This window comes from Coenobita brevimanus, chromosome 65, assembly GCF_032717465.1.
Source record: "Coenobita brevimanus isolate Jiangsu-jjx chromosome 65, ASM3271746v2, whole genome shotgun sequence".
NCBI lineage: Eukaryota > Metazoa > Arthropoda > Malacostraca > Decapoda > Coenobitidae > Coenobita > Coenobita brevimanus.
Genome location: NC_137018.1, coordinates 32,052,439 through 32,070,986, shown reverse-complemented (window position 1 = coordinate 32,070,986; position 18,548 = coordinate 32,052,439). Strand labels below are relative to the sequence as shown.

Below are 18,548 nucleotides of genomic sequence, written 5' to 3'. Positions count from 1 at the left end.
TTCCACTTTCAAACTTTGCAATGAGTTCTTTTTTCAGCTCAATTGTTGTTCTCACTGCTTTACTTTTAGCTTCAGCTGACTCACTAATCTTCTTAGGGCCCATGATTATGTACAATATTCTATCGAAAATACATAATTCATCACAAAGTTTAATCGAGCCTGTATGGCTGATGCATAGCTGGCGGAAGACAAAGCCAGACTGGCGACCATGTGGCACCTACGACGCTGCATCTCTTAGTGCGAATAACGGGTCTCTGTACGAAAACTAGAGCGATTTTTAGGTGAAAAGGCTGTACGAAAACCGAGTTGTACGAGTAGAGAGGCGTACGAATTCCGGGGTTCCACTGTATAATTATTTATACCAACAATGCCGTATAAGAATTTTTATTCTATGTGTGCCAGTCCTCCTCCTCCTCGTCTTCCTCCTCTCAAATTCATCTCCCGTTCCTCTGTTACTTTTGTTCTATATTTCTTATTGTCTTTCCTTTTCGATCTTATATATATGGAAAAAGTCAATACGGTTCTTTGTAGAATGTATACCTTTTTATTTTCATAGGGGGAATTTTTGTTACTTCACAAACCTTTCAGGCCGATGACGTTCCTTAGTACTTTTTTCCAACATCCTTTACTACAAAACATTTCCTAGGTAAATGGAAAAGATATTGTAGTTAAGGGGTTAAGTAAAAGTTTTGTTGCTTCGATTAGGGAGAGCGTCTGGCATGTTTACCCAACAGTGGCACGGCAAAGACTGGTGGACGGGCCGTCGGGTGAGTGGGTGGGGGTAAAGGGGCGGGGCACAAGAGAATCAGGGTAACGGGAACAGTGTAGTAGCATCACAGAACGTGCCTACCCTGACTGCTAAATGCTGAACAGAAACTAAGGAACCCATTATGGGGAATGCCTCCTTGTGCTGTTGATTAATGAACATAAAAAAGTGAAGCAGCTCATGCATCATAGCTTTATTTGCACAAAGGCTCTCAAGGTGTGGAAGGATCTCAAAGAAAAGAAAGGAATGGAGGCCAAGGAAGAATTCAAGGCTAACACGGGTTGGTCTGAATGGTTTAAAGTGCATGCTGGCCTTAGACATGTGCCCAGGCATGGGCAGGATGTTACTGTGTCATGGCTATGCTCCCCCTCAGCATCATCACTTTGCTCTCCTCATCTTTCCTCACCTCCTCCTGAGGACTTGGAGTGATTGTCTAGGCCTTCCAGCTGTCCCCCAGCCTTAAGGGGGACCCTTAATGATGACACAAACTGGCCTAGGATATACTGTACAGTGCAATTCCCAAATTACAAAAACCAAATTTTCAAAAATACCAGTTTTCCTTAAAAATGTTCAAGTACAGTGATCCCCTGGTTATCGCACATAAATGGTACTGCACCTAGTGCATGATATTGAGATTGTACGATAACAAAAGCACAGAACCTATGGGATTTTTTCCAAACTGGTAACAGGCAGTCTCCTCTTTTCTTACTTATCCCATCTTGTCTGTTACTTTTTATTACTCTTCTTTCCTTTTCAGGTGGCTTTACATTAACTGAGAAGCCTAATGGTGTCCTGTAAACATGGAAATCATTTACAACACTGGGTGGTAACCATATAAAACCCATGTGTTCCCTGTGTGTCAACAGGTGATTTGGCAGAGGGCTAGTGCCCCTCCCCATAAAACAACTAACTCATAGTCAAATGGTCACCCCTTACGGGATCACGGCATCTGGCTATATATAGATAAATAGGTACCAAGCACCCCACTTATAAACCCAAATTTTCTCTTTTACAACAATTCAGACCCACTAAGTATGTACTGTACATACATAATATTATGATAAGTATTGGAATCACACATAGGCATCATAAGGTTAATAGAAAATGATGAAAAGGGACAATATGGAAGAAACACGTACCATATAGAGACCTGAGATGCGCTCGAGGCAAAGAGTTCAGAGGCAAGGGGTGGAAATTTAGTGGTCTCCACCACTTGAATTAACTCCTCACGTAAGGCCTCATCTTTGAATCGCTCATCACTCAAACCCATCAGAAACCACATGGTCAACAGAAACCAGCTCAGACGCATGACAAAGTTTCAGCCAAAATGAGCAGTAAGGACTAGAGTGAAAATTATCATCCAGTGGCGACCATCATCCACTCACTTGATGTAGAGCTGCCTACTTCTTCCTTAGCCTTTATCATTCCTTTTCTGTGCCTGCCCTCCTCTCTTCCTATTTTTCCCATCTTTCCTGTCACTTCTGATTGCTTTTTTTTCCTTTACAGGTGGCTTTACATTGAGTGGCAAGCCAAATGGTTTCTTGTAAGCCAAGAAACCATTTACAACGCTGGGTGGTAACTATATAACCAAACCATATGTGCTCCCTACATGTCAAGAAGTGGGTTGGTGGAGGGTTAGTGCCCCTCCCTGTAAAACAAATAACTCAAAGTCAAATGGCTGCCCCTTACGCGATTATGGCGTCTGGCAATAGATAGATAGATAGATAGGTAATAGCAAAAACCACAACAACTAAGTGCGCAACAACCAAAGGATCCCTGTACATTTACTGTATTAAAGAAATAGAAAAAGTTTTGCTGCCTCAAAGGAATCATGTTTTTAATTTCCGAAGTTACTGCCATGCTTACAATGCACCGTGGCTGTTGTTTAGCTAAGCTCATGAGCTATCTTGGAGCAAGTGTGGCTCATTCTTTAGAAAAGCTCGTGAGCTAGCATGCAACAATCACTTGCCTATGCTATCTGATAAGCTTGGCTAAGAACAAGTCACACACATTCCTAAGCTAGCTCACGAGCTTGGCTAGATCGCCCTTACTTGACCCATGTCATCCACATGGGTGATTTCACCACTCTTTGTTCTACCACCATGGACAAAACCATTTTAAAATCTTAGACTTGCACGCTTAAACTTGAAAATGTCTTCAAAGATGTGTAGCAGAGATAACTGTGACTGCAATTATAAGAAAACATAAAGTGATAAACATCAAAGAAAAAATGTAAATTCTAAAGAAGCTAGAAAGAGGTCTTGCACCAAGGAAACTACAAGATGAGTATGGGATTAGAACTTCGACTGTGTATAACCTGAAGAAATAGCGTGAAAAAAAATTGAAATTTTATCCTGCATGTGAAATTACTAAAGTTACTACATGACAGTATTGTGATACCAACTCTAACGCATGGAAGTGAAGCTTGGACGTTGCTGAATGGGCACAAGTCAAGAGTGAGAGCAGTGGAAATGAGTTATTTAAGAGGAGCCTGTGGAATCACATGGAAAGACAGGCTGACAAATAAGGATATAAAGAAGCATTGTGGTGTGGATGTGGATGTGATGGGAAGCGTTAGGAGGATTACACTGAGGTGGTTCGGCCATGTGGAGAGGATGGAGGGTGAAAGACTGACGAAGAAAGTGTATGTGTGTAGGGTGGAGGGGGGAAGAGGAGGGGGAGGCCGAGGATGAGATGGAGAGGTATATGAGAAAGGGGGGTGTGAGTTGGGAGCAGGGGAGTGAAATGGCGAGGGACAGGGCGACGTGGAGGCGATTTGTTTGTGGCCACCCTGAATGGGATTGAGGCGTCTGGCAATTAGAGAGATAGATAGAAATTACTGAATCTATGAGAAACAGGAAAAAATTTAAGCAAACCTAAACAGGCCACCACTGACAAAGTGCTACAGTATATGACTTTAACAACTTACACAAAAAAGAACTGCTACTTCTGGACCTTTACTGATTGAGAAAGCCAAGGAATTTCACAGACAACTTACCATAAATAACTATGCAGAACAGATTTAAACATCATGGAATAAAATGTGTGAAGGCTTGTGAGGGAAAAAAAATGTCTGCTGACAAGGATGTCACCAAACAACTTGTGAATGAATATGCAAAATTAGTGGCAGGTGAAAATCTCAGCTCTGAAATGACGAACAAAAAATATCACTTCAACCTCTAACATATCAGTAGAGCAAAGCGAGAAATATCTTGTGATCTGATAACTTAAAATCACCAAATACAATTTTCAGCATGTACAGTAGTCTTCCAACTGGATCAACTGATCTCAGATACAACAGGTAGCTGTATCAATACAATGGCAACCACTGCATTACTGATATGTTCTTTCATTATTTGATGATACAGTACAGCACACTATTGTTGAAAGAACTGTTTTTATCATTACGGTCCCCAAACAGGATAATTTATTCACATCTACTTGGGCAGTGGGACCCTAGGGATGAAAAATGATAACATTAAGTTAGGCCTTGAGTGTTAAAAAAAAAAAAAAAAAAAAAAAAAAAAAAGTGAAACCATTAATATTGGATACCAAGTTGCTAAACTGTAGTAAGAGTACTGTATTGTGATTGCTGAAAAGTATGGCAAGGGGCATGTGGATATCTATACATACTACAGTACAGCACAGTAATGTAATTTTTCCAGTTTTCCAAAATATACTGATCTCAAAAAGCTCCCTGATCCTGATCATTTCAGAATTTGCGAACTGCATTGTACCGGTACTTCGGGTGGGAGGCAGAGGTGTTTATTTAGATTTTTGGTTAAGTGGTCCTTGGTTCCCTCCCTATCCCCATTTAACTCATGTTATACTGACACTGGTATATAATAATTATTTGATGAGTGTTCACTTGACAACCCCGTAGCATACCACATCTTGATTGTACCCCAAAATACACCCATACCCTGCTATACGATCAATCACTTTCCAATACCCCGCCATAGCAATATATAAAAACTAACACCCTTCCCTGCCTAACGATGGCCAGTCCCCAGTTACCCAATGGGTTTTTATCCAATTTTTTTTTTTTAACCAACTCTGATGATATTTTAGATTTAAATTTTGTGTTTAGGTTGATTTATAAACTGTTTTTAGATTTAGATAAATGTGTTTTAGTCATCGGTGGGGTGAACACTGTCATTTTGGGGTACAGTACACTGTTTGATTTTTTTCCAAACTTATTTTTGTTGATTTTTTTATTCTATTTAAGATAAATGTGTTTTAGTCATCGGTGAGGTGAACACTGTCATTTTGGGGTACAGTACACTGTTTGATTTTTTCCAAAATTATTTTTGTTGATTTTTATATTTTATTTTTGGTTTAGGTGACTTATAGACTGCTTTTGGGCTTACTTTAGCTTGTTTTAAAGCTATTTGGGCGTTAGGTGAGCCAGAAACTTGTTTTTCGACTCAACTGGGGAGGTTTTGGATTGGCTGGGTGGGGATCCCAAGGCTCTCCAACACATCCCTATACTTTCTATGTTATAACGTCCCCGGTTAACGACACCCCGGCTCAACTATGGTTTTCCCAAATGCCTCTCATCGTTATAACAAGAATGGGGTGTACTGTTATCTTCTGTGATGATAAACTAAACTTTAATAATCTGCACGCATGAGCTTAATAGCAGCTGACAAGTGGGATTTACCGAGGATTAATATACAACATTTAACTGAAAGACATCCAGTCCTTTCAATTCAGTCCTTTATTGTCTCCCACCAGGAGCAGAGAGGCCTTTGGCAAGACTATTCGGTAAAGACACTAAAGGAAGGAGTGACCACTTGTTTGCCGCTTAGTGGCATTACATGAGAAGCAATGCACAACCACCCCATGGAAGCAGACCCTCACAGGACACATTCGGCTGGGGACATGTATACTCTATAGGAAAAGACTGAAACTGAATATTGGAAAGAGAGAAGCAGGACGTGGAAGGCTGAATGATACAGTGACAGAGGCATGTGAGGAAAAAGCATCCTGGGTGCAGTTCTGTCATCGCTATCCCAATTCATGGAGTTCTCAGGATTGTGCATGGCATCATCTCGATAATGATGGCAATCATTCTTGAGTGGTTCATATTCTTGAAGGAGGCACTGTTATTCTCTCTTCCCCCCCACCCCCTCACCCCCACCCTTCTCTCCCTCTCTCTCTCTCTCTCTCACTCCGTGTGTGTGTGTGTGTGTGTGTGTGTGTGTGTGTGTGTGTGTGTATTTACCTATTTGTATTTACCTACTTGTAGTATACAGGAATTGAGCAATGCTCGTGTTGTCCCGTCTCCATATCCACATTTATCTAGTCTACTTTTACACACATGAATGTTTTTCTCCTGCACCACCTTTTCATCTAAGTTGTTCCAAATATTTATGTATTTACCTAATATACCTAACTGCGATATAAACGAAATGTGTTATGCTCATGGGTTCCCGTCGCTGATTCTCAGTAAGTCAAACTTAGCCTTAAACTCGTTTAAGTTTTTAGACTGGATGATCTCTTTGTCCAGGCTATTCCATAAGTCTATACGTCTGTAAGGAAAGCTATATTTCTTGATATCCTTCAAGTAGCTTGACTTTTTCAATTTCATTCCGTGTCCTCTTGTTGCTCTCTTATCCCATACAAACAGAACTTCTCGATCAATTTTATCTACTCCTATCATGGTCCTAAACACTGCAATCATGTCTCCCCTCTTTCGCCTTTCCTCTAAGGAAGGAAAATCCAGCTTTTCCAGCCTCTCTCTGTATGACAAATCTGCCAGACTGGAGACCATCTTGGTTGTTGTTCTTTGTATTCTCTCAATCTTGTTTATATATTTCTTTTTGTGTGGGGACCACACTACCGCTGCGTATTCTAACCTGGGGCGGATCATGGCCTCAATCAATTTTTTCATCATCACCTCATCCATATAATGAAATGCTACTCTTATGTTAGTCAAGAGTTTATAAGTCTCTCTAACTATCTTGTTAATGTGCTTTTCAGGTGACAAACTATCTTGGACCAGCACTCCCAAACCTTTCTCTTCTCTCATTTTTGTGATTAATTCATTACCCAACAAATAATTCAGTGATGGCCTCCTGATACTTTTACCCATTTCCAATATTTTACATTTCTTTACATTAAATTTCATTTCCCACATCCAGCTCCAATCATGTATCAAATCCAGATCCTCTTGCAGCATTTTACAATCCTCCTCAACCTCTACCTTCCGCAAGATCTTTACATCATCAGCAAACAGACTTGCACAACTGTTCACTCCATCTACCATATCATTTACGTAAATCAGGAACATTACTGGTGCCAACACCGAGCCTTGAGGGACTCCACTTGTTACTTCCCTCCATCCAAACATCCTATCCTTTATTACTGTCCTCATTTGTCTGTCACTCAAAAAGTCTCTCATCCATTCCAGGAGTTTCCCCTTCAGTCCTCCTATACATTCTAGTTTCCACATTAGTCTCTTATGAGGTACCTTGTCGAAGGCCTTCTCTAAGTCTAAGTACACACAATCCACCCAACCATCTCTCTCCTGCACCACGTCAATCACTCTTGAGCAAAAGCTCAACAAGTTGGAAATACATGACCTTCCACTTCTGAATCCAAACTGACTTCCAGTCAAAATATTCAACTCTTCCAGATATTTTATCCATCTATCTTTCAGGATTCTCTAGCAACAAATTTCCAGCCATGCTGGTTAGGGACACTGGTCTATGATTCAGGGGTTCTTCCCTGTTTCCTCCCTTATAAATTGGTACCACATTTGCCCTCTTCCATTCCTAAGGCACCTTCCCCTCCTCCAGAGAACACACAATTAAACTGTGATTCTTATCTGCCAGTTGTTCACTGCATTCCTTCAATACACAATTAGAGATTCCATCTGGTCCTGGGGTTTTCCTTACATCTTGAGTTTCCAGTCATTTATACACTTACTGTACTTCCACTTTTATATTTTTTATCACTACATTTCTAATCACTCCTTCCCCTTCCACAAACTCCTTTTTATTAGTGAAAACCGACTGGAAACATTTGTTCATTATTTCAACTTGCATTGCCGCATCTTTATAGATCTCTCCCTCTACTTTCAGTTTGGTGATTCCTTCCTTTTGTTTCAGTTTGCCATTGACAAATCTATAAAACAGTTTGGGTTCATCCTTACATTTATCTATTATAACTTTTTCAAAATTCCTTTCTTCCTCTCTACGTATTCTTGTGTATTCATTTCTAGTTCTTTTCTATTCTTCCTTTGTTATGTTGTTACCTCTCTTTCTCCAGTTGTTCCACGCCTTATCTCTCTCTTTTTTTGCTATCATACATCATCATCATCATCATCATCTGGACCTTCTTTCCCACCCATGGGCAGAGTGAGGAGTAGCAATGTCCAGACAGCACAAACTTGACCAATCCAAATAGGCCACACTTCCATTCACTCATCATTCAAGCCCCTGGAGTCCTGACTCTACCGGATATGCCAAAAACACTCATCACATTCTGCAGCTTCACACAAACGTATTCGACTGAGTCAATCCGGATGCTGCTATGCTCACAAAGGGTGCCAAAATCCCTGATCATGCACTTCTCCTCACAACATTCATTCAGCCGGCTCGATCTCATGTCAGTTTCCTAGCCTCACTGACTTCCAAACCTCTCTTCCTCAAACACTCATCCATCATATCTCTCCACCTTCTCCTTGGCCTACCTCATCTCCTCCCTCCTTCAAATTCACTCAGGTATACCTTTTTCACCACTCTTTTGTTATCCATTCTTTCCACATGACCATACTATCTCAGAACGCTCTCTTCGATTCTGGTGTCCACTGACTTCCTCACTTCACACCTTTCACGAATCACATTATTTTGTATCCTATCCACCCTATGCACTCCACATACATTTCTCAGCAGTCCCATCTCCACTGCTCTTACTCTTGACTTTTCATTTTCACGCCACATCATAGAATCACACCCATATGTTAAAGTTGGCACAAACACTCTCTTATGTAAGCCTCGTGCAGCTGCAATACTCAAGCCTCTGTTTATCAAGGCCTTCATTGCACCAGCTACTTTTCTTCCTTGTGTCACTCTACTATCAACTCCTTTTGCACATTTTCCTCTCTTTTCTATCACTGTACCCAAGAATTTGAACTCTCTCACCAATTCCAGTCTCTCTCCATTCACTGTGACATCACACTAGGAGTCACCTTCTCTCTCAATAACCATCACTTTACTCTTCTCTACATTTACTCTCACGGCACAACGCTCACAGACATCAGCAAAACTCTGCACTAGCCTACCAAGTTCTTGTCCGGTACTTGCAAGCAGTACTGCATCATCAGCATACAACAAATTTGAGATATTCCATCTATCACCATTCATTACCAATGCCATCCCTCTCTCTATTACTCGTGTTTTTACTTCTCTCATCACCCCATCCACATATATATTGAACAACCATGGGGACATCACACAACCTTGTTGCATGCCCACACCGATCATGAACCACTCACTTAGATGCCTATCAACCCTTACACAAGCTTCGGTACTATCATAAAAACTCTTGACAGCACCTAGCAGCTTACCATCTACACCATACATGCACAAAACATTCCACAATCCCTCTCTGTCTACTTTGTTGTATGCTTTTTCCAGATCCATGAATGCCATAAACACCTTATGGTCCTCCTCACAAGGACATACAGTACTATCATACACCTTCTATTAAACCATTCCTTTTGCCTGTTTTCTTTCCCCCTTACTCTTCGTACAAATTCTTCCACTCCCAAATTATAAAGGTCTAGAAAGATATCCCATTTCCTCTGTGTGTCTCTTTTTTCTCTGAATTTTCTCTAATCCGCATTTTTGAAAAATTTTCTCAATCCTGTAAAATTTGCTTTCCCAAAGTTGTATCTTCCTTGCCTAAAAAGTTCGTCTCTTGGCTCCACGTTCCCTATTATCATCTGGAACTCAATGACCACATGATCACTTTCTCTTATAGGACACAAATATTTCAAAGATTCTATTACATCGGATTCTCTGGTAAACAGTAAGTCTAATCTTGATGGTGTGTCCTCACCTCAGAACCGTGTCTCTTCTTTAACCCATTGCGTCATCACACTGTTCATTGTTATATTTAATAATATAGTGCCCCATGAATCTTCGCTGCCTCCTGAGTCCCATTCCTCTCAGTTCACCTCTTTACAGTTAAAGTCACCCATCAAAATTATACTGCTACTTTTCTCAATTATTTTCTGTAAATAACTAGACATGTCTGACAACATCTCCTGGTATTCATCATCATTCCATGCTTGTCTTAGGGGGAACATCCACTACTGCCATATCTCTCTTGCTATTCTCTCCAATTTCTAATTTCATATTTATCACTTCAGCCCTGCCTTCTCCCATTTCCACAATGTTGTTCTTCACTGCTATCATCACTCCTCCTCCCATTTTTTCTTTTCTGTCTCTTTTCCACAGTTTGTATTCACCATCTCCCATATGAACATCAATATCTTCTCTTAATTTGGCCTCTACAAAGCACATTACATCAGGCTCATGTACCCTCTAGAAATCATTAATTTCCAGCCTTGCTGATATTAAACCATCAACATTAGTATATACCACTTTCAAATTACTTTTGATGTTTTTTATACCCTCTTCTCTCCTTCTCTCTGTTGGTACCACTTCCTCAATTTCTGATCCATAACTCTCCAATAAAACACTGTCTTCTCTTCCTCCATTCTCTTTGTTTTTTGCCTTTGCTTCCTTTACTAACTCCTTTATTTTAGCTCTTTCATCCTCATTTGCATCTTTCCTTATCCAAACATTTTTCAACCCTTCCTTGTCTGATAATTTCCATGTTCTATTGATGATTTCACTTACTGTTGCTTGGGACTTACACTTTACCTTCAATGGCCTCGTCCCTCCTTCCTTGTACTTTCCTAACCTAAACACTTTTTCAATCTTTTCTTGAGCTTTATTGTTTCCCTCCATAACTACTGATATTATTTCTTTAACCTTACCCAGTTCTTCACTTTCTCTTTCTGATCTTACTGTCATGTTTTTCTTTTACTCCTGAAATTATTACACATTTTTTCTTATCTGCTACATCCGACTATAGATTCTCTACTTCTCACTACCCTAACCACTTCCTTCTCCACCTTTTCCTTGCTTTGTTGTTCTATAATCTCTTTTAAATTTACATTTCCTTCTTCCTGAATTTTCTTCCACCCCTTATGTTGCTCCCTGATTTCTTTAATGTGCTCATCTTGCATCCCTGATTTGGATTCATACTCATCTAGTTTGCTTTTCATCTTGTCCCTTTCTTCTTGCAACCTCTTATTCTCCCTCTTAAGCCGTTTTATATCATTAGAGGCAGATTCAGAACTCACTTTTAATTATGTGACTTCTCTTTCTTGTTCATTACTACGTGTACAAACTTTTCCAGTTTATTCCGTAGAATTTTGATCTTGCTTTCCTGCTCTGTGGTCCATTCCTGTAACTCTCTAATTACTGCCCATACCTTTTTTAACTCCTGGACATTCCTCTCCGCTGTTTTCTCTACTCCTGCTACTCGTTTGGTTCAATTTAGTACCTCCATTTCCCACATCATCTTTGGAGAAGCCCAGGAAATCCCTCTCGCCAGATGTAAATAAAGCACCATCCCTTTCTGCCATGATGCAACCACATGAAAACTTTCTATTTCCACTATATCTTGTACTTTTAATGACCAAAACTGCATTTTTTCTTTTCTTTTCTTATAAACTACTGTCTGACGGGACCACCCTTCACGCACTCATTCACATAATCACAAATAGGCTGGTCTCCATTTCGTCGCTGATTCAGCGATTATTCCCCAAGATCCAGGAAGAGCTCCATCTCTGTCGGTGACCTGTGTGTGTGTGTGTGTGTGTGTGTGTGTGTGTGTGTGTGTGTGTGCACGTACGTACGTGCATGTGTGCGTATGTACGTGCGTGCATGCGTGCATACGTACTTGTGTGCATACATACGTACATGCGTGCATGTGTGCATGGGTGTGTATGGCGTTCACGAGAGCGTGAGTGTGTGCGTGCGTGAGAGAGTGAGGGGGGGGGAGGAACGTGCGCAGGTAGGTGGGTGGGTGTGGGTGTCAGTGTAGGTGTCCACGTGCATGTGTAAGTGCAAACAAAATAACTCAAGTTCTTTTCAGTTTCAATCAAACTTGATGGAAGGGTAACAGGATTACCTTTTCCTTTTACCAAAGGTCAGGTCACAAGTCTTGGTCAAAACTTGACCTAGCAAGGTCATCTTAAAGTTTTATCCAATTTAGACCAGATTTGCTGAAAGGTTTGAGAGTGGCACAAGTACACAGGGATTAGAGTTTAAGAACAATCAATTAAAGGTCGAAGCCAATGTCTGACGTGTGTTTATCTATCAATCTATCTATCTACTGCCAGACGCCCTAGTCCCATAAGGAGTGGCCACAAACAAATCACCTCCACATCGCCCTGTCCCCCGCTATATCGATGTCCTGCTCCCAGCTCACACACCCCTCTCTGTGTGATTGATTATGCATGGACAAAATGACTATGTGTTCATTTGATCTGAAAGAAACTTAGTGGAAGGACTGTTGATCAACCAAGGTGTTGACTTACTATTTTTTTCTATGAAATACAAAGGTAAATGTATGGGTCATATGGTAAGGTTAACTTACATATTTTTCATCTGACTTACACCAAGCTTTTTGGAAAGGTAAGGGAAAGATAAAAGGTTTTCAGTTTTGAGAACAATCAATCAGTGGTCAAGGTCAACTCAGTTCTGATTCAGTTTGGGCCAGCCTTGGCAGAAGGGTTATGGGTCAAGTATGTACAGGTAGTGACTTAATTTTGACAGCAACTGGTCAAGGGTCGAGGTCTCAGGGCAAAGTTAAATGTCCAGCCCTCAGATCAACTGTTGGGTGTGGGAGAGTTGCACTCTTTGACTGCTCTTTCTTGTTCATTTTATTCTTATTTTCTCCAAACAATTTTATTCTCCTTAAGACAAACTTTACATTTTGAAGAGGCTAGATACTCCTTCAGCAACCACTTCACCACTGTGGCATTCTCTTAAGCTGAGTAAAGGAGGGAAGGAATGATGGAGCACGAATGAAATAATACTGTAGCTCCTGAACAGATGGAGTTAAGGATACCACAGTCCAACCTGAAAGTGTGTGATGATATCCTTGAGATTCTGGCTGTACTCTTGAATGGGGACTGACTGCTGGCTGTTCTCCTCCTGACTGGCATCATTGGCACCTAGGAGAATTGTTGCTGCCACCACTCCATTCAGATCAGATGCCACGTGGGGAAGGAGGGCACGGGACTGTCGTGTGTTATAGCCGGAGAAACCACGTACCACCACATCCGCACGCCTGACAGATCACACTACAGTTGTATGGTTAACCCCTCCAATCCAATGACTTTTTTAGCTCAAATACAGTAAATCTTCATTACATGCTACCTTTTTAACCCATCGCAACCAGGTGACATGTATATGTGACGCCCTGGGGACGTACGGGTGACACGTATACATGATCTAGTGTATTGAGGCATTGTCTGAAAATTCAGCAGGTTATTTTCAACACACGCAGCCACTGGCAACCCTCCTGCATGCATCTGAGTCATGTTCCAGTTACTTGCATACCTCCGTAATGAACTGACCTGGACAAAAAGTTTTCCCTGCGTCTGGATCCTTGGCTGAGTGCCCGCGGCCGCCAACTTAACACCAACGAAATCCAAAGGCCAGAAAAGAAAAGGCCTTAGTGAAAGTGCGATAGAGAGAGAACTCGAGGGGACATGATCGCCAATTCTGAGTGGAGAAAGTGACTCTTCCTCTCAGGAAAGTGACTGCCATAATGACTGTCGATATTTATGCATCATGTGAGGGGGGTGTGCACCCATTGTTTCCCCCTGTATGTTCATCTGCTATTTCTGATGATGGGAAAGGTTCAGAGGGTATTGACGATCTTGGAAAGGGAGATATTGGCACGGATGAGAAAATGGAAGAGGAGGTAGGGAGTGGAGAAAGGGAAGAGGTGGAGGAGGAAGGGAGGAGGAAACGCAGTGCGTTGAGCCTTGAGCCACCGCTCTGACTATTTACGTGAAATAATGGAAGTTGATGAAATCAGTGCCTTAGTTTTTATTGAAAGTCTTCGTGTGTGTTTGTTATGTAGAAAAAGTACAAATCACAGGAAAAAAATTATTTATAGTGGAAATTATAGTGAAGTGGAGAAAGGGAGGGAGGAAGGAGGAGGGATCGTGGTGCCTCGTGCCACCGCTCTGTTTATTTACGTGAATAATGGAAGCAGAATGTTTGTTTCATGATGAAATCAGTGCCTTATTTTTTATTGAAATTTTTTGTGTGTGTATATTTATTATGATGAAAAAATCTAAATCACAGGAAAAACTTTTGTATATGGTGGAAAATACAGTATTATTGATTATGGACAGTACGTGAATAACTATTCTGTTCACAATATTTTTTTTTAGGTTTTATGTAGTAGTATTAGTAGCAGTAGTAGTAGTAGTAGTAGTAGTAACAGTAGTAGTAGTAGTAGTAGTAGTAGTAGTAGTAGTTGTAGTAGTAGTAGCAGCAGTTGTAGTACTAGTGGTAGTATTTGTAGTAGTAGTGGTAGCAGTAGTTGTGGTAGTAGTAGTTGTAGTAGTGGTAGTTGTAGCAGTAGTAATAATGATTGTAGTATTTGTAGTAGTTGTAATACCCAGACTTCTAGTCACACAGCAGTGTCAGAATCGAGCGACAATGCATGCCAAACATACATCTCCGTGTGTGTGTGTATGTGTGTGTGTGTGTGTGTGTGTGTGTGTGTGTGTGTGTGTGTGTGTGTGTGTGTGTGTGCGTGCTTGCATGTGTGTGAGAGAAAGAGAGAGAGTGTCTGTCTGTTTGTCTGTAAGGTGGTGTGGTGGTGAAGCAAGCAGGCAGCCTGCATAAAGGTCACTGCTACAGTTACTGGCCTTACAGCAGCAAGTACACCCAATTATGGAAAAGTTTTCATGTAAATAGTGTTTTTAGTGGACTGCAGTCTTCTGGAAGTGTTATCGAAGTGTTATTATTGTGGAGGGCTACTCTAAGCCATAGCTGTGTCACCGAACCTCTGCCATGCATACGGACGTCGGCAAAAAAACAACAAAAACTGCCCCCTTTCCCCACTCACTCAATCTCCCTACACGCAATTCACGGATCATCTGATGCAATCAGCTTGAAGTCGAAGGATTGGTGAGTATTATGACACTTTGTTTTTTATTTTTGGTTAACTATTAACTAAGATATGAAGATTTAAAAATAAACAATTTTCTCAGTAATGCCCGGCTGTGGGAAGGGTTTGTGGGAATATGTGCTGGATGCGATGGGTTAAGTCCTTTTTGCCATGAAGACCACAGTTTGTTACAAAATCATTACCTATTAAAGCTCCACTGTTACCTGTGAAGATGTGTTACCAATTTCCCCCAATTTATCAGTTGTACAAAAAAGCTGATGCTGTGAAACACATCACTTAAATATAATGAGGACTTACTGTATTCTTGCTACCTCCAGCCAGTTTTATTCATTATACAGTGTATGCTTTACCCTTCAGGCTTTTTTTTTTTTTTTTTAAGTATATTTTTGCTACTTCCAGTCAATCATATTAACTTTAAAGGGAGATTTCTTGGTGTGAAGGTTATATATATCTTATCCAGTTTTGCCAGAGTTTAATTAACTTACCTAGTAATAGAAAGAAAAACAAGCTCCATTCCTGGACTGAAGGGTATAAGCCTTAAATCCCAAACTGAATTGCAAGCTCCCAATTTCTGAAGCATATGATAAAGATGGAACATGTCTGACCTTCCTATATTGTTGCTGACTGCAATCTGTCATGTAGGATGCAGGCTGACCATACCTAATAACCACAGGAATTTCACAACCGAACTATAAAAAAAAAATTAGGAGCCAGCATCCCACTTTGCAGTTTAAGTATTAAGCATATGTCCCTAAGGCTGCATCTACACCAAGTGCTTGCTGGTGCAGACAGGAGTTTCGCATCACTGTAACCCATACAGTATATGTAGCTCCACTGGTCACAAGAGCATGCAGGCCAGAACTTCCATGGGTTACTCCTGCCCATGCCAACAAGCTTTTGGTGTGGATGCAGCCTAGGAGTAAAAACTGTATGTCTACAGGTAAGTACAGTCAGTCCTCACTTGAAGTGTCAGATGTGTGTTGGCAAAACAGAACATTAAGTATGACATGCTTCTGATTCATGAGTGAATGGTTAAGTATGTAAAAAACATCTAATTCTGAAACTGAATTTATCATGAATTACAAGAAACTATTAGTGAAGGAAATATGTTAACTCATCAGCAACTTGTTAAGAAATCCCTTTAAGTGAAACAACTTAAATTCCCTTCAGTCCAATTACTGTTTTATATTTTTCTTCAAGCCATCCATAGATAATTTTATTCAGCTTGGACGAAACTCTCTGAACTGGAAAGTCTGATGTAGCCTTTATTTAATCCGTCATTGCTAGAGGTCTCCTCAAACCTGAACATCATCATCTGGAGATGGCAATAAAACAATAAAGAAAAAAAAAAAATCACCAGACTGACAGAGTTACATGAGACCTAGCTGTATGCTAACCTATAACACCAGATCTGCATGCCTGTGAGATGACAGTACAGTTCATTCACCTCAACTTGGCCTAGATTTTTGTCCTATGCGGTTTATTTCACATTGCTCAATGGCAGAAAATGCTACAACTCTTCATCTTTTCTAATGTACTTCTTCACTATAGCATCATAACATTGGTTAATTAATTCACTCATCATCCAATCCAGTTTTGCCCCATGAGAAGCATAGGAGCCCAGGGTCAGGCAAGTCGGTCCCGACATTTAAGATTAGAGTGACCAGCCTCACTCATCCATGAGTGGCATTACAAAAGCAATAAACCCCAACCACCCCTTGGATAGAAACCTACACAGGCTCAAACTGATTGGAGTGCCTTAATTACCCACTAAACCACCAGGCACTATAATTTGGTTATATGGCTACCACCCAGCACAGTAAATGTATTTGGCTAGTCACTCAGTGTAGAGTCACCCATGAACAGAAGGAAACACAATGAATGAGGGAAAGAAAGACAGAGGAGGAAGGACGGAAAGAAGAGAGGAAAGGCCAGGCACCCGAGAGCAGCACTACATTGAGCGAGTGGATGGTTAGTGTCCCCAACTACCACTTATAGCATTAGTTTATTACTCTATTTCAGTTCAGCATTCAAGAAAGATGGCAATTTTGGGCCAAGCTGAAAGAAATGAATATAATGGCCCTATTCTCCTTCACTCCAGAATTTACATTCCTCTCTGTTGTTTACTTTCGTTATTTTCACATTAATATCCTCTTGTATGTTTCATTCATTCATTCATTGCCAGACGCCATGCATCCCAGACGGGGTGGCCAAGGGCTTAGAGTTAATTGTTTTACAGGGAGGGGCACTAATCCTTCACCAACCCCACTTGACACGTAGGGATGCCAACAGCATCTGGTGTTCCCAGGCGGTCACCCATCCAAGTACTAACCAGACCCAACGTGGCAATTGTTAGCAAAGAATAAGGTTGTGTAACAACTGAACTTGACAAGAATGTCCCCAATATGCTAAACAAATCTGTGAAGAGTGGGTTAAGTAGGTTAAATCATTACTTACAAGTAGGTTAAATCATTACTTACATATAAATTATAAACGTGTAACATAAAGGAAAAAAAAAAATCAGATTTCAAGCGGCCCCTTCAGACTGTGAGGCTCTAAGCTGTAACTTGTTTAGCTTATGCCTAAATCTGGCCCTGTTTCTAGAGTAAAAAAAATTAATAGATATCATACAACACAATACTAAACTGTAAATACAAAATGTGTAATATTATAATAAATAAAAATATTACTATCAAACAAGTATTGTAATGAGCAAGGTTCAGTTTGCACTGAAAGGTATGTTGGGCCAGGCTAACAGAAGTGATGTTTGGGTCATGCCTCAACAGAGGCTAATTCCAGGCTGGGGAAACATGCCACTTCTCTCTTTCCTGTACCTTTATCCCAAGAAATACACTTATACAACACTTCCATTTTATCCCATTAATGGAGTACACGGGAAAGGGGAGGAAAGAGGGACAGACAGAGAGAGACTATGCAGCGAATACAACTACACTACCTAGCGGCCCTGCAGTATATGCCTGAGACCGGGGGTGATGAGAAGCAGAAATTGTATACAGTATGTATATACATGTATACCTCGATATATGATACCCCTAGATGTGATACCCCTGCTGAACGATGGGGGTAGAAATACCACCATACCCCACCTAACGATGGCCAAATCCAGGTTTAATGATGGGTTTTCAATTCCTGATGTCACTAACCAAGGAAAAACTGCTACTCTTCACCAGATTATTTAATAATCGACATCAAAGTTGGTCAAATAAACCCCATACATTTTATGTGCCCTCTTTGTCACTAAAAGGAAGGGAAAAATTATAACAACATTATTTTACTCACTGCTACAAGGAAGAGAAGCTGTAATATAGTCAGAGAGAATAAAAAATTGGTGGGCTGAGTCTACCATCTTGGTTTTGGGACAGTTACTATTCCTTCCTTCCTTAAATATCGATAAGCTTTATTTTACATCCATTTCATGAATTTGTCCATCAAAACAAAAATAAATAGTGTTATGAAAAACATGTAGCGATTATTCATTATGAAACATTAGCATGACACAGCTGAAGATCGTACTTTA

General features: G+C 40.5%; 1 protein-coding gene across 1 annotated transcript in view; it reads right to left on the bottom strand.

Annotated features, from left to right (window-relative positions):
• LOC145404965 (isoamyl acetate-hydrolyzing esterase 1 homolog) overlaps nucleotides 1-18,548 on the bottom strand; it is a 35,322-nt gene that overhangs the window by 14,434 nt on the left and 2,340 nt on the right. The window contains exon 3 of the mRNA XM_080276470.1: nucleotides 12,937-13,147. Within this exon, the coding sequence (XP_080132596.1) occupies nucleotides 12,937-13,147 (211 nt within the window). The remainder of the gene's footprint in view (nucleotides 1-12,936; nucleotides 13,148-18,548) is intronic.